This window comes from Erythranthe guttata, chromosome 12, assembly GCF_056151865.1.
Source record: "Erythranthe guttata isolate IM_541 chromosome 12, IM_541, whole genome shotgun sequence".
Taxonomy (NCBI): domain Eukaryota; kingdom Viridiplantae; phylum Streptophyta; class Magnoliopsida; order Lamiales; family Phrymaceae; genus Erythranthe; species Erythranthe guttata.
In genome coordinates this window covers 11242099-11257400 of record NC_142544.1, presented here as the reverse complement: position 1 = coordinate 11257400, position 15302 = coordinate 11242099, and the positions used below count along the sequence as shown (strand labels likewise).

Genomic DNA, 15302 nt, shown 5'->3' with positions numbered 1-15302 from the left:
TATGTTTCTAAATCGTTTTATAGTGGGGCGCGTATTTCGACGTCACTGGGTCTTGTCGGAGGGATAGTTTGTGTTCCGACAGTCAAAATTTGACGGGCTACCCACTGTTTGATTCATCTCGTCGAGATCTACATTTCGATGGTAATTTTATTCAATTTTTTATTGTCAGGTTTTTTTCTCTATTTTTTTTCATTGCGAGTGCGGAACCTTGGATGGTTAGCGGCGACTAAGGTTTTGGTAGGAAGCACTAGGAGTGAGGAGTCATTGACGGTTGAATCTAAATTTTATAGCATTTCGCAGCTATGCCCCCCTCTCTCTCTCTCTCTCTCTCTCTCTCTCTCTCTCTCTCTCTCTCTCTCTCTCTCTCTCTCTCTCTCTCTCTCTCTCTCTGTCTATGTTTGTCGATTTTTGAGTGTTTTAATGTTTCTTCATTTTTTGTTAATTTGCACTAAAATATTTTTTTTTTTGATTTTGCAATTGCAGCTTAATGGAAGCCATTAATCCTCTCCTTGAAAGTTTCAAAAAATTTGGTTGAAATTGTAGACGATTTTGACATCTGCTTCAAGTTACAGTGTTCTACAGATTGTATACATTACTACACATTAATAGTATCATATAGTGACATGCAACAACATATGCATGTATTTGTGTTTTTCCATATGTATTTTTTGGTTACAGTCGACTACAGACTGTATACATTGCTACACATTACTATACATTACTATACATTACTAGTAAAATAGAGTAACATGTAGTAACATATGTATGTAATTGTGTGTTTTGATTTGTATTTGTTGGTTATGAGTTGATTTATGATATAAATATTTAAATTGTGAACTTTTATTGTTCGTGTTTATGATTTTTTTTTTCTATAAGCGGTGATATTCGTGTGTATACATAATTGATCGACTAAATTTAGGGCAAAAAGAATGAACATTCCCACTAATGATTATAGTTTACTACAGTTACATGTAGTCATTTTCAGTACAATAAACATATGGAGTTTAAAAAAGATTAAAATTAATACAAAAATATTAAAAAATGAGAAAAAATGTTCAGAGAAAGAATATATATATATATATATATATATATATATATATATATATATATATATATATATATATATATATATATATATATAAAACAAACACAACAAACATGTTTTACAAATAAATAAATAAAAAAAATCAGCGAAAATGATAAATGCAAGTTCAAAAGTCCTAAATGGAGTTGGCGAAAATGTTGAATGCAGTTGGGTGAAAATTTTATATAAGGGCACAGTAGTACTTTTGCCCATCTGGATGTATGTCAAAGGATTTTCTCGGCCAGGGTTTGTCCCTATTCTATTTGCCGCCGATGGGTATATCAATATCACCCAATCCGATATTATAATGGTCGCGGCTATATGCAATACTAGTTTCAATCGTGCAAGACCAAATTTAAGAAATATTCCAAAAGATTCTATTTTATTAAGATGAAATGACAAATATACCCATAAATTAAATTGGCTTTTGTTTGTTCATGCAAGACCAAATAATAAAACAAAAAATTAAAAGAAACGTAAAATAAAAAAAAAAAAAAAACCCACCGCCCTCCTTTGAAACTCTTCCCCGTCGCCATACCTGCGCCAAGCTCCTCGCCGACCGTCGCCGCCAGCCCCGCCACTCACAACCATGAGCGACCTAAACCCGTCCAACAAAGGCGCCGCTGACGAGGGGAGTCTCCCGACATTAGCATTTCGACGATCAAGTCAGTTGGGTGTCTTCTTAAGAAGATATTATATGTGTAAGAATGACAATATATGTTAGATTTAAAATGCATTCTTGTACATTAAGACTGCTTTATACATACCCTTTAGGTAATGCGATGGGTCCCACTGCCTCTCTGCAACTATACCCCCTCGTGGGAGTGATGTGACCTTCCAGGATTTAGCCGCAAAGCTAGCTATAGTTTCATATGCCAGCCGCACATTCTTGTTGAGAAAGGGTGATAGGCTAGTGGCAGCTTCAAGGGGGTTTGAACCTGAAATAAATTGGGTTTTTCCTTGCGGAGCTTTTATGGGGCAAATGTGCCCGGATCAGAAGGTAGAGACATATGTAATTCTGATTTAAACCTAGGCACATTCCAAATATTTCGTCAAGTGAAGGGAATGACGTATAACTTTAACTCTAAAGGGGGTATAAAGAGTTTTAAAATTCTTATGGGGACTGAAGTTTAACTAAAAAAAGAGATGTAGCAACAAAAGACTCAAACTTTAGGGCTTAAATGATCAGAAATACATAAAATATTATTTGGGGTTGAAATTTTCAAATATTCCTCTCTTTTAATTACATTTTATTTATTTAGGGGAACATTAGCGAAATTAAAAGTCCTTGAAAAATATTTGGTATGGTTAAAGGTCAATGAATATTTCTCCTTTCGCATGGAATCTTCTATTTGGATTTTGATACCATTTAAAGTCCCTAAAGACCTCTAATTGAGTTTTATAAACCGTGACTTACGATTTTACCGTTCAAGCACTGAACATCAGTTATACATGTAACCCACACTAAGAACTTTAAAGTATATACATAGATTAAGTATATCACTACATAAATAGACATACAACTTAGACACTTTATTCGCAGAGATTAGTTATATACATGAGCAAGAGTTTAGACTAAGAATTATCACTTCATGAATAGATGCGGAGCTTAGTTACATGAATAAGCAAGAGCTTAGACCAAGAGGGTGTTTGGCTAACCTGATTTTAAATATCTGATAAACTCTTACATTTGATGAGTTGTTTTAAGAGCTAATAAGTTGTTACGTCTTAGTTTTAAATTAAACTTTAAATTATTTGAATAATTAGCTTATAAGTTATTTTTACTAATTCTAAGACCGTAAAAAAATGGGTAACAGTACTTGATTATAAATGTCTTATAAGCTCCCCAACATATTATTTATTGAAAAAATTACCAAATACTTTTGATGAACTTATAAAATCTGAAACATCTTATAAGTTGTTTTTAACAACTTATAGGCAAAAACAACTTATGAGCATGACAAACACCTCATAATATTATCACTACAGGAATATATGCATTACATAATAGTACACGAAGAACGTAAAATTTCAATACACCGATGGCTTAGTTAAAATTAATTGAACAAAAAAGTTAAATCTCTAGTGCATACATCACCATCATCAAACAGACCATCACCACCACCATCACCAAATTATATTTCAGTTTTCACATTTTTCCGCTTTGATTTCTTCTAGTGAAGGGGAAAAGGTGTAACAAAAAATGGTGTATGTACGTGTGTGTGTCACCATGTGGGTGTGTGCGTGTGTATATGATTGTGTGCAGAAGAGTTTCGACAATAATAGCAACGGTGAGCGAGGGTGGAGCAGATCTGAAGGGTTGCAAAGAGGATGCATGTAGTGGAGGAGAAGAAGGTGGGTCGTTTCGTCCTAAAAAAAAGCGAACTTTTAGCAAAATGGCAAAATTTTGATGCCCTAATTTGAAAGAGAATTAGTGTTGAATGGCGTTTAGAAAATTACCCCTTTATTTAACGATATCATAAAATGCGGGGACTAAATTGCGAATTATTGAAAGGTTAAGGGCCTTAAATCAGATTTTCATTTGACGCTGCCCAAATCACATTTCTGAATAATCGAAAATTTCAAAAAACATTATTGAAGCCCTAATTTCGTTCTTACCAACCCAAAAGCGTCGTGTCACCACATCGTGCTGCTTCGGCCACCACCACCGCTGCCGGAAAAACCGAATTCCCAATCATCTCTCGCCGGTGAAGTCCACCACCACCGGCGACCCTAGGTTCGATTTGAGCGAATCGAGCAAGTGAAGAAGACTAGACGCCCGAATCTACTCTAGAGATTTTAGCACGAGTTTGTTAGTATCTTTTAGTCCTTATGGGGCTGTGCATAATTTTCTGCAATAAGAAGAATAAGAAAGAAGAAGAAGAGAAATAATGATCGCTGGCTGGTGATGACGCATCAGCACCAGAATCAGAGCAATCCTCCCGCGCCCAATTCTGAGGCTATTTGCAGTAATAGATCATCCCACATTCACAATCACAGTTACCGTTTGCCTTCGCCTTGTCCTCTCTCTTCGGACTCTCCATGTAGAATTCGACTTTCCGATATTTTGCCCTACGATGGACCCCCAATGCCCGCCTACTTACGGGCCCTTGACGCCTTGTCCACCTCCCTAGACCGCCACAACGCCGCCATCATTGAGCTTTCCCCTGAAGACTCCGCCCTTCTTCGATGCGCAATCGATTCCTCACGTCTCTACTTTCGCACCAGGAAGGGTGGTCGAGGTGTTTATACCTACAGGGCTGGAAGGTCATTTTCACTATCTTTTCCTCTTCTTCTGTTCTTATTTGTTTATATTCAGTTATTATCCTCACTTACTTTCACAATCTTTTGAAAGCAGCTATATTTTTTGAGGATTTTTATGATTCTGTCAAAATTATTGTGAAACTATGGAATTTTGCTAATATTAGTCCGTTATGTTCCGAATGTTGTTCATGGGCTCATCTTCAGCTACTGGATTAATGCAATGACTTAGTGGTGCTGATCCATACTTGGTAAACATAAATCTAATTGGGCAAAACTAAGGGAATTAGATTGATTGTAGTGCATGTTCAATGAACGCCTTTTGCTTTTAGTTTGGTAGTCTAACATTATTTGTCTGGTGTTTGATTCACGTCATAAAGTTTTTGAAATAATCTCTTTTTTCATGGCTCTTTCTTTCTGCCCATAATTACGATTTTTATATTTATGTTCGTTGTACCAGAAAAGTTATTGAAGAAATGAAAGGTGAAAGCACCTGGACGCCTTGTGCACTTTTTCGAATATTTTTTTGACATACTTCATACCTATGTACTCAAGAAGGGCAGAAAAGTCATTGCATTTCATTCAAGGATAAGGTGCTGGCAGTAAGGTGTCAGAGCTTAGCAGTTACCAATCCTTACTCAACATTTTACATTTTTTGTCTAGAGATTTAAGATATGGATTTTCATCTTTAATTGAATTTTCTGTTTGAAGGTTTCTTAATATTGTGTTTAGGTCTGAAGGGATTTCTTCCGTATTGCATATTTCGACTATCTAACTTTACCAATTTTTACACAGGCCTCTTGAAGATGTGGATTCATCTCCTCCGTGCATGGCTGACATTTTTAGATGCATGGGAAAGGCAGCTCGTGCTGCTTTATGTGCGATAGCAAGACATCTTCGTTTGCGAAGCGAGTAAGAATGTGCCCGTGTTTATTTTTTATTTCTTTTTATATTACATATCCCTGTACAACTACCGGAACTGCTCTTCCTTGATTAGTAACACTTGACACACATTAACTTGTGTAAATACTTACATATTGTGTCGAAACATTCATTTTTCTGCAGTGTTTTCAATCACTTGCTTGACGATAGCCCATTGCCTGCTAATGAGGCGTCTTCGTCAGTTCTTGTTGCAACGTTCTCCCAGATTTCATTGCAGCAAGGAAAAGTTGCAACTGGGGGAGGGAAGATTGCAGTCAGTTGTGAAGTGGAGAAGGGTCTGTTAATGCTGATTTCCTCAGATGCCCCTGGTGTTATGGTATACATATTAATATGATTATGATGATATTAATCCAATACTATTTAGTTTTTCAATATAAATGCTCTTATGATATTTTTATTTACCAAGATCTTCTATTGAACCAATATGTAAAATCTATTAATTCGGGATATTTTATTGTCTTTGTGAAGAAGACTGTTATTTCAAATCTCTAAGGGTCCCGTTTGGTTGGGAAGATTAGTCATGATTAACTAAATAATTGGATTTGGTTTGATGTTTGGTAAACCCAATAACTCCCTGGAGGTCGACCCGGAAATATCATGTTAGCCTTTTAGGGAGATTTTTTGTTGGACCTTTCGGGGTCCAATAAAACAATTGGCTTTTCATTAGATTATTTAATCATATCTTGGCTAATCCTATCTTGGCAACCAAACGAGGCCTCAGTTGTATCAAGCTGTACAAGGTTAAAGTCTCAGAGAGTTGTAATGGTCTATTTGGTTATAGGTTTGTGATAACAGTGGGCGTTGGTACCAAGCAGATAGCTGCATGGCGCCCGGGGAACTCTTACTTGTTACTGGAAAGGCTCTCAGCCATGCCACTGCAGGACTGCGACCTGCTTCTTCATACCGGACTATATCTGACAATCTTATGATCCCTACAAATGGTGGAAGGTATCAACATTTTCTTTTTGAATTCGTGTAATGTGGTTTTTTCCTCAGCTAGTGGCTGACTTTCATCATCCAGGACATCGTTGATATTTCGGCTAATGCCACAAGGCAATGCAATACTAGATTCTACTCCGATTGCGGCAGCTGGGCATGTAATTCCTCAGAGCTATGGGCCTATATCTGTAAGTCAGTTTATGGATGACCTTTCCGCTGAGGAAGATGTCTTGTGTAACCATAATGATAATACTTATGTAAGCACTTCTCCTTCATGTTTTTTTTTTCCTTGAGTAATTAATTTTTGCTTTTACCCGATTCAGTCATATTCTGCTCCCAGAAAATCCAATATTAATGTTTTTTCCCCTTACAAGCTGATACTTATATTCAATTTTGAAAAGAATATTTTGACTGCAAGAGTAACTAGATTCAATTTTGAAGTCCTTTTTTATGACATTCTTTTCCTTTGTTTTTCCGTGTTGTTTTGAGATGGAATCCTTTTGTTTTGGTTGGATTTCTTTCAAAATGCCAATAGTTTTAATATCTCTTGCTCATTTTTCTAGAAGATGATATAATTTGATTATAGTAGTTAGTGAGTTCTCAATCTGGATATGCATCGACAGGTACCTGCAGATAATTTGAATATGGAACCATCATTGAGAACTGTGCTCTCCGATTCCTTATCGTAAGTTAGACTGGCTCTTCGGTGCTTTGTCAATTGCTTTATGTGTGTCTCAGGTGGATGATATTTGAATTGATAAAAATCTCATCCTTGACATGTTCATAATTTTCTCTTTAACTCATTAGTAACTGGTTCAGCTCGTCCCCTTTTCTTTCGGTAAATTTGAACAGTATCTTTTATTCCTTTCTACTGTGAATGGATAAGGTTGAAATTATAGAATGATGTATAAAATAGAGCCGAAATTGTGAAATCAAATGATATTGAATTTATGCTATACGGGTCAGTATCTATTTTTTTTTAATAAACACTATGTATTCTAAAAGTGACACTATCAAGAAAACAAGCATCAAGTCCATTTGTTTAAGAGTATTATGATAATCTTTCTTTTAGGGACGGAGCTGCTGACATGGCAATCATGATTAGACCATATGACACAACCAGCAGATATGATATCCTGCACTTTTACTTTATGCACCTCTCTTTATAAACAAATCTAGTCTTTGCAAAAACAATAGCTAAAATATATTACAAGTACTACAACCCTATATAGATTTGCAAACTTTTTTCGACCCATACATCGATGTCACAACAAAAAACAACTATTTTCCACTGCATTATGTTATCTTTACTCCCCAGTACCCCTGATGAAGATTAGTTATGTTGATATTTTTCAGATTTTGATTAGTTTTGAGTGTTTTGTTTGTATATTTGCAAACTAAATGTGGTTTTATCTTTAAATATTTTAATTTATGCTTAGTAATATCTGATTTTATATTATTAAATTACAATACATGATAAAATATGCATTTATACTCCGTACTTGAGTAAGGCACTAATTTCCTTCCACCTTGCATCTGTGCACTCCATTTTGTTGTTCCACAATTTAGTTTATATCAATAATCTGGAGCTATTTATTTAGACAGGTTTTCTTTGTCAAATCTATCAATGAATCATAGACATGATTTGTGAATGATATTTTCTTGTATTCTAAATTCTCTTTTGGAAATTGAGGATTCTTTAGTGGCGCATTCCTTGACGATGCTATGCTAGTTTCCTGTGGGCATTCATTTGGTGGTCTAATGCTGAGGAAGGTCATTGAAACGGTGAGTTCAGAACTTACATTCATTACCTAACTGAACAAGCATAAATGGGAAGCCTTGTTTATAATATCACTAAAAAGTAGTTTTTGACTTGCGTCCTGGCTGAAATATTATTGAACTGCATGTATAGCTTTACTCAACAGTTTGTAGCTAAGCGGCCTTGCGGACATGCAACTAATCCAGGGGCATCTATGTAAAATCAAATATTCTTTTTAGTTTTCATTGCATATTATCCTCCTTCATGTAATTGTATTTTGTCCCCCGATGTGAGTAACCTGAGCTCTCCGGGCAATCTTGCTCTTGAAGTTAATCCAGTCTTTATTCATGGGAAAAAGGTGTATACTACTGTTACGATATTTGCTGGGGAAAATTTTAAAACATCACTTCACATTATTTTGGCCCCAAAAGAAAAAAAAAAAAAGAAAATGTAACAAACTTTAGATCTTCCATAATGTCTTCTACACGTTCATCACAATGTCCTTAAATTCTCCTCTACAGTTGTAATGGGCATCATAAATATGTACAACTGCAAAAGGATATAATATCACACATATGTTACTTGAGAGGTGGTTTTGCTGCAGTAACTGGAATAGGCCCTCTCTGCACATAAAAAAGGGTTATCTGCCGTTAGTGTAAAACCAACTGTTATTGTTCTTCTTCAATTTTAGCATTTATTTATCTTTTTGTTATTGCCGTGAGACGAGAACGGTTTTCATATCCCCTTTCTCTAACTACCCAAAATTTGTAAAGAAAGTGAGTTCCCACAATCCTTTTCATCATTATTTTCCACAAATGAAATATTAACACGTTTGAAAAAGGAAGCCATCTCCTCGTTTTTGAGACTGTCTAGCTAGTTCCTTTCATTACCTGAAATCTTGTATTTAATCTGAAATCATGGTTGTATGCACTGAACCGCAATTCTTTTGCTGTTTACTATTCTCAAAAGCACCACAAGTAATCTTAGTATCTCTACAACTTATTTTAATGCTAGTCGAGCTAGAACAGCGCACAACCAGACTATAAAATTTGAGGCCTGGCCTTTGAACTAATAATTAGTAAATCATTTTGTTTCCATTTATTTTCTTCTGAAAACAGCTCCTTAATTATTAGGTCTGTAATTGTGAATTTATTTTGACTGTCTAGTTATTTATGCCATTACAGTGCAAATGCATACTCTGCAATTCTGAAATTGAGGCTGGGTCGTTGATCCCTAATCACGGTAACGTCTCTCTATCTCTCTCTCTCTCTCTCTCTCTCTCTCTCACTCACACACACACACACACACACACACACACACACACACACACACACACCCATTAACCTTCGCTATCCTTACCATGTTCGTACATTTTGTTGCTTGTGGTTGTGATCTGTTTCTGCTACACACACAGCTTTAAGAGCTGCAGCTCTTGCAGTGAAGCAAGAGGATGATCGCAGACTATTTCATAATGCAACTCTCAGGAAACGCAGGAAGGAGGCAAGTGAGCACAGGGTAAAATTTAATTTCTCGCCAGCATGTAATAACTTAGTCTAAATTGATCTATTTCATATTTAATGTTGGACAAATTACCCTTCACCCTCTATGAAGGTCCAATTTTCGCACTTTCACCCCTCAAATATAAAAAAAAGTGAGTGTCCCCCTTCAAAATGTTATTTATGTTGCACGGTACCCCGATAGCCAAATTCCAATGGTTATTCATCGGAATTTGGTGTTTTGGTTGCACGTTGACCCTTGAACATGTTATTTTTATTGCACATTGCCCCTTTAAAATATTATTTTTGTTGCATGTTGCCCCTTTAAAATGATATTTTGTTGCATGGTGCCCACCAAAAATTGACTTTTTGAGCAAAATACAACCAGCGTAATATTTTGAAAAGGAGTCGTCTCTTTTTTGAATTATTGAGGGAGAAAGTGCGAATCTGGAAAACTACAAGAGGCAAAGTGCATTTTGTCCTGAAATGTTTTAGATTTCAACTCTTCTCATTGGTAAAAGTCCAATAAAGTATGACGACTTTGTGGTCGCATAGAGATCGGGGTCTGATCATATCCATCTTTAGATCTTAGTAGGTTTCCTTGTGTTATTCTAGATTCTTCTGAAAATATCCTTGTGAATTGTTCTTACAATTTTTTTAATGTTAGTTTTTCAACTCTCCAGGAAAATGGTGATATTACTCCAGAAAATGGGTTGAATAGAGGTGTACAATATCCTTTCACAGTTAATGAGAAGGTTGTTATAAAGGTAATTTATCCCTCATCTGATTGGCACGATTTTTTGTCTCATTTGTAGACACTGTTGAACGAAACATACCATGCAGGGTAACAGACGGACACCTGATAAGTTTGTTGACAAGGAAGCGGTGATTACGTCACAGTGTCTGAATGGATGGTGAGTTACATAAATATAACGCTAGTAAATGATATTTATTTGACAAGACAGGACCTGTTGGTAAGTGCACCTAAGACCTATTTGATAACGGGTTCGAGTCACTTTCCTCCTTTTAAAAAGAGGGAAAAAATGATATTCGTTATGTTTTAACATAGAAGCGCAAGGGTTTGTGTTTTCGATTGACTGGCAGTGATCAGTGCCATATTGCATGAAATTTTGGTGATTCGTTAAAATTGTATGCTGATATGTCAATGCGTTGCGTGCAGGTATTTACTTAAGATTATTGAGAGTGGAGAAAATGTTCGGTTACAATACCGTTCCTTGCGAAAAATCTCAATTTCCCATGATTCTGAGCGGAGATGTGTACCGCAACCAGTTCAGAGTAGCAGCTGATAAGCCTGTTTTTGTAATCTGTAATGCATATCATTATTTGGTTAATTGTTGTTTAGCTAGATTTAGAAGTAGAAAAGGTCAGAAGTCTTTAGTGTCGGTAACTCTAATTTTCTTTTTATTTTTTGATAAGTAAAGGAACAAGAGTCCCCGTTCGTAGTGGTACAATGATCACACAGCTATCTATCTGATACATATACGGAAGGATATCGGTTTGTTTTTTTTTTTTTTTTTTCCGGGTGAAAGTATGGTTAATTATTCATGGCTTATGAGATTGAGAATACAATAACAATTTTTTTCTGTTAGAATAGAAAAGTAGAAAAGCCAAGATCAATTAACCTGAAGTCAGAAAGTTTTATTATAGGGTCCATTTTGATAGAGGGATTTGGAGGGAGGATTTGATTTGAGGAAAGTTTTATTATAGGGTCCATTTTGATAGAGGGATTTGGAGGGAGGATTTGATTTGAGGAAGAGATTTGAAATAACTTCAATTTGGAGTAATTTGAAATCCACTACTATTGCTAGGGGTGGGCATTCGGGTCGGGTTATTCGGGTTATTTGGCTCGTGTTATTCGGGTTTTTTGCAAAAAACATATTATCCGAACTCTCAGTTATTTAGGGTCGGGTTCGGTTTTGCCCTTTTTTGTTTTTCTTTTATTAATCACAAAAACATAAAAAGAGACAGTAATATTTAATTACGTAATTAATTAACCAATCAAACACCACAAACAGTTTTACATAATTAATTTATTAATTAAACTTAATTTATTCACTACCATTTAAATAAAAAAAAAAAAAACTAAACGAAGTAACAGGTTGAAACAACTATAATGGGGAAGAAGTGATTCGGAGATTCATACGATTAGTTTACTTTAATCTAATTAGCAAGATTATGGGCATTCATCTGATATAGAAAATAGATTGGATATTGTTTTTCCTTGCCCTCAAATGGTGAAGAACTAAATTCGGAAAAAAAAAATAAAGACCCAAATTGGGGAAAATCAAAGAGCGAAGAACTCACCAATTCGGAGAATGAGGACCGCCATTCGACCTTCAGCGCACCTGAGAAGAAACTAGAAATTGGAATTGGTGGAGAAGGAGAAGACAGTAAAGAACTGAGTGGTACTTTTCTTCGTGCCCTACTCTTTCTCGTAGGGCTGTGCACGGATCGGTTTTAACCATCAGCCAACCCATTTTCGACCCATAATTGTCGACGGTTAATCAACCATCAACTGGCCCATTTAAGTTGGGTCGATAATGTAAACCAACCTATGTATAGTTGAGTCGATAATGGTTTCTAATATGCTAAATAGTTGGTTAGTTGGGTAATATCGGCCAACCAAATTTATTTATTAATTTATTATTTATTAATTTTATTTAAAATATTTAATATTTTTAATTTCAAATTTTTATTTTATATCACATTTATTAAATTGTCTAATATTGACCAAAACCCTAAAAACAATAAATCCAACATAATCTAATTTGTGGTTAGCTAATAAATAACAATAACTCACGAAAACTTTTTGTCACCACTCCCCGCCCTTTTCATAATCCCAGCCGTCACCACTCACCAGTACTTAGTACTCACCACCTACCTGATTCTCTCACTATCACCGACGACTGAGTCAGGTAATAGTTTTACTTTATTTTCTTCTTTGTGCATTTATTTGATAATTGATTAACGTTAATAATTGGGTTTAGTATTCTCCAAATTAAATTTTATAAAAATCAAATTAAAAATGCATACAATATAGCTGTATATCACTATAATAATATAATCTTCTTTAAAAATATATTATCTATTTATACGTGTTTAGGGTTTACTGTATCGTTGATAGTGATATAATTAATTTAAAGATTTATTATTTCTGATTTGTTTTTAATTCTTTTGCAACTGCAGAATGAAGAAGCCTATTTCAACCCGTCAATCTCATGTTCGACCAAAATCTCAAATCAATGTTAATCAAACGTCACAACAAATTACTTTCAAGCCTGGAAAGAAGAAGTCTGAAGTGTGGGAACATTTTCACTATAAAATAAACGAAGATTGCACGTATTTCTCGCCCATTACAGCTGTTTGCAACCATTGCAAGATCAAAGAGTATCGGTGCGGGTTAAAGAACTATGGCACATCTAACATGATGCACCATGTGCATTATGGTTGCTTGAAATCTCCGGTTAGGAAGGATACAAATGATCCGAAGCAACCCCTGTTGATAAATAACCATAAAGGCGAGCTTTCTCCTTTGCACTATGACAAGGATTATGCTAGAAAAAAGTTAATTGAGATGATAATTATAGACGATCATCCATTTAATATGGTAGAAGGAGTCGGGTTTAGAGCTTTTTGTCAAGCTTTAAATCATCAATTTCTTATGCCTTGTCACACGGCCATTGCTAGAGGTGTCATGAATTGTTTTATGGAGGAGAAGGCAAAGTTGAAAAGTATTTTGTGCAATTGTGCAAAAGTGTCTCTCACTACTGATACATGGACCTCTATTCAAAATATTAATTATGTAGTGATCACAACTCATTTTCTAGATGATGAATGGAATATGCACAAACGGATCATCTCTTTTTGTCAAATTGCCAATCATAAAGGTGATACCATTTCCAAAGATTTGGAACAATGTTTGTTGGGGTATTGGGGGATTGAGAAAGTTTTGTCATTGCGGTTGATAATGCTTCCGCAAATGGCAAGGCTATTGATATTTTTAAGGGAAGACTTACTAGAAACAAGCGACTCTTATTGGCTGGAACTCACTTACATATGAAATGTTGCTGCCATATTTTAAATTTGATTGTACAAGATGGCATGAAAATATTAAGTGATAAGATCATCACCTCAAAGATTAGAGAAATTCAGAGAATTTGCTCGGAATGAAGATATACAAGGGCATCCAAATGTCTGTATGGACGTGTGTACTAGGTGGAACTCCACATATCTTATGTTGGATCAAGCTTTGAAATATTCTAAGGTTTTTGATATGCTGAGTCTCTTAGATTTTGGATATCAGGAGTACTTTAAGGATCACAATAATACTCGATGCCCGGATACTATGGATTGGGAGACCGCTAAGGAGTTTGTCTCGTACTTGAAAGTGTTTTATGAAACAACCCTCAAACTAAGTGCCTCTAAAACACCCACTGCTCATTTAGTATTCAAACAATTGTTGAATATCCAAGCTTTGTTGGATAAAGAGACGAAGAAGCCTGATGATGAAGTCTTGCATAAAGTGGTAGCAAGCATGAAGAAGAAATATCAAACCTATTGGGGAAAGTGGGAGAAGACAAATCATTTTCTTTATCTTGCAGTAGTTCTTGATCCAAGGTACAAGTTGCCTTATTTGAGTTTCCAACTTAAGAAAAATTAAGTTCTTACAGAGACGGTGAAAAATATAGAAGACGAAGTAAAAAAATGCTCCATGATATGTTTAAGGAGTATGGACAGATGTTGCCAAAAAATGATCAAGCTAATAACAATGATGGGAGTGGTGATAATGATCTCTTGCTTGAAGAGGGGGGTGACAGTGACGTGGACGACGTAGATGATGATGATATATTATACCATCAATCTTTGAGGAAAACTCAGGTGGTTGCTTTAAGTGATGAGGTTGATAGATACTTGCATGAACCCCACATAGAGACCAAGAAGAACAAGTTCAAAATTTTGCTATACTGGAAAGCATAGTCGGCTAGGTTCTCGATTTTAGTAAAAATTGCTAAAGACATTTTTGCAATGCCGGTTTCTAGTGTGGCTTCCGATTGTGCATTTAGTTTAGGTTCAAGGGCTGTAGATACTTTTAGGAGTTGTTTAACTCCTAAAATGGTGGAGGCATTAGTTTGCACAGGTGATTGGCTCAAGGCGGATGGATTTAGCTATTACAAGGATCCTTCCCAAAAGGAATTGGATCTTTACTCATTACTGGAGGAACTTGAACAAGGTAAACTTTAATGCTTTTATGTTTTTCTTTATTCTGGTAAATCAATTATATTTTACTTTTGCAATTTTTTATTTATGCAGTTAGATGTTTTTGCAGCACAAAATATACAAGGAAGTGCGACCCGTTTATCCCAAGCTTCAAATTCAGACAAGTAAAATTATTGCGAAGTTGCTCCCAGGTTTAACTTTCCCTCTGTGCCCCTCTTTACCTTTAAAATATATTAGTTCTGATTGTTTTCATCTAAAAAAATGATAAAATAGGAAAGAAAATTAGAGATTTGGACTAATGTAACATCAGGAAACCAAGTTTTGTGTACTGTCGAACAATATTGGAGTCATGGCCATAGAAATTTAATTTGTTTAGTTAATCATTTATGCATGTCTTATTATTTTGAGCTTGGGAGGAAAACAGAGGCTTGGAGTACATTTGAATTCTTATTCAATTCTAACTAGTTGAGAAACACATAAATTTTCAATATGCCGTCTCGTATTTTATTTTCTTTATTTTAGTTTGAACCATTTTACTTTGAAGACATATGGCCGAAATATTTGAACTATTATTTTTTGTTGA

At 35.3% G+C, this 15302-nt stretch overlaps 1 protein-coding gene across 1 annotated transcript; it reads left to right on the top strand.

The window, feature by feature from the left end:
- The first annotated feature begins 3634 nt into the window (after positions 1 to 3634).
- On the top strand, positions 3635 to 11054 carry LOC105970478 (RING/U-box superfamily protein). Its single transcript, XM_012995304.2, has 12 exons — positions 3635 to 4351; positions 5141 to 5257; positions 5411 to 5603; positions 6069 to 6235; positions 6309 to 6483; positions 6850 to 6911; positions 7930 to 8011; positions 9170 to 9227; positions 9400 to 9500; positions 10165 to 10248; positions 10325 to 10395; positions 10662 to 11054. The coding sequence occupies exons 1-12, from the start codon at positions 3993 to 3995 to the stop codon at positions 10786 to 10788; spliced, it is 1596 nt and encodes a 531-aa protein (XP_012850758.2). The 5' UTR covers positions 3635 to 3992; the 3' UTR covers positions 10789 to 11054.
- Positions 11055 to 15302: the final 4248 nt, after the last annotated feature.

Bases quoted from the DNA above. Each gene is read 5' to 3' on its own strand.
- LOC105970478 (XM_012995304.2), top strand. From the start codon at position 3,993: ATGACGCATCAGCACCAGAATCAGAGCAATCCTCCCGCGCCCAATTCT. The intron at 9,501-10,164 runs GTAAAATTTAAT...TCAACTCTCCAG, and splicing joins AGGAGGCAAGTGAGCACAGG to GAAAATGGTGATATTACTCC. The intron at 10,396-10,661 runs GTGAGTTACATA...CGTTGCGTGCAG, and splicing joins TCACAGTGTCTGAATGGATG to GTATTTACTTAAGATTATTG.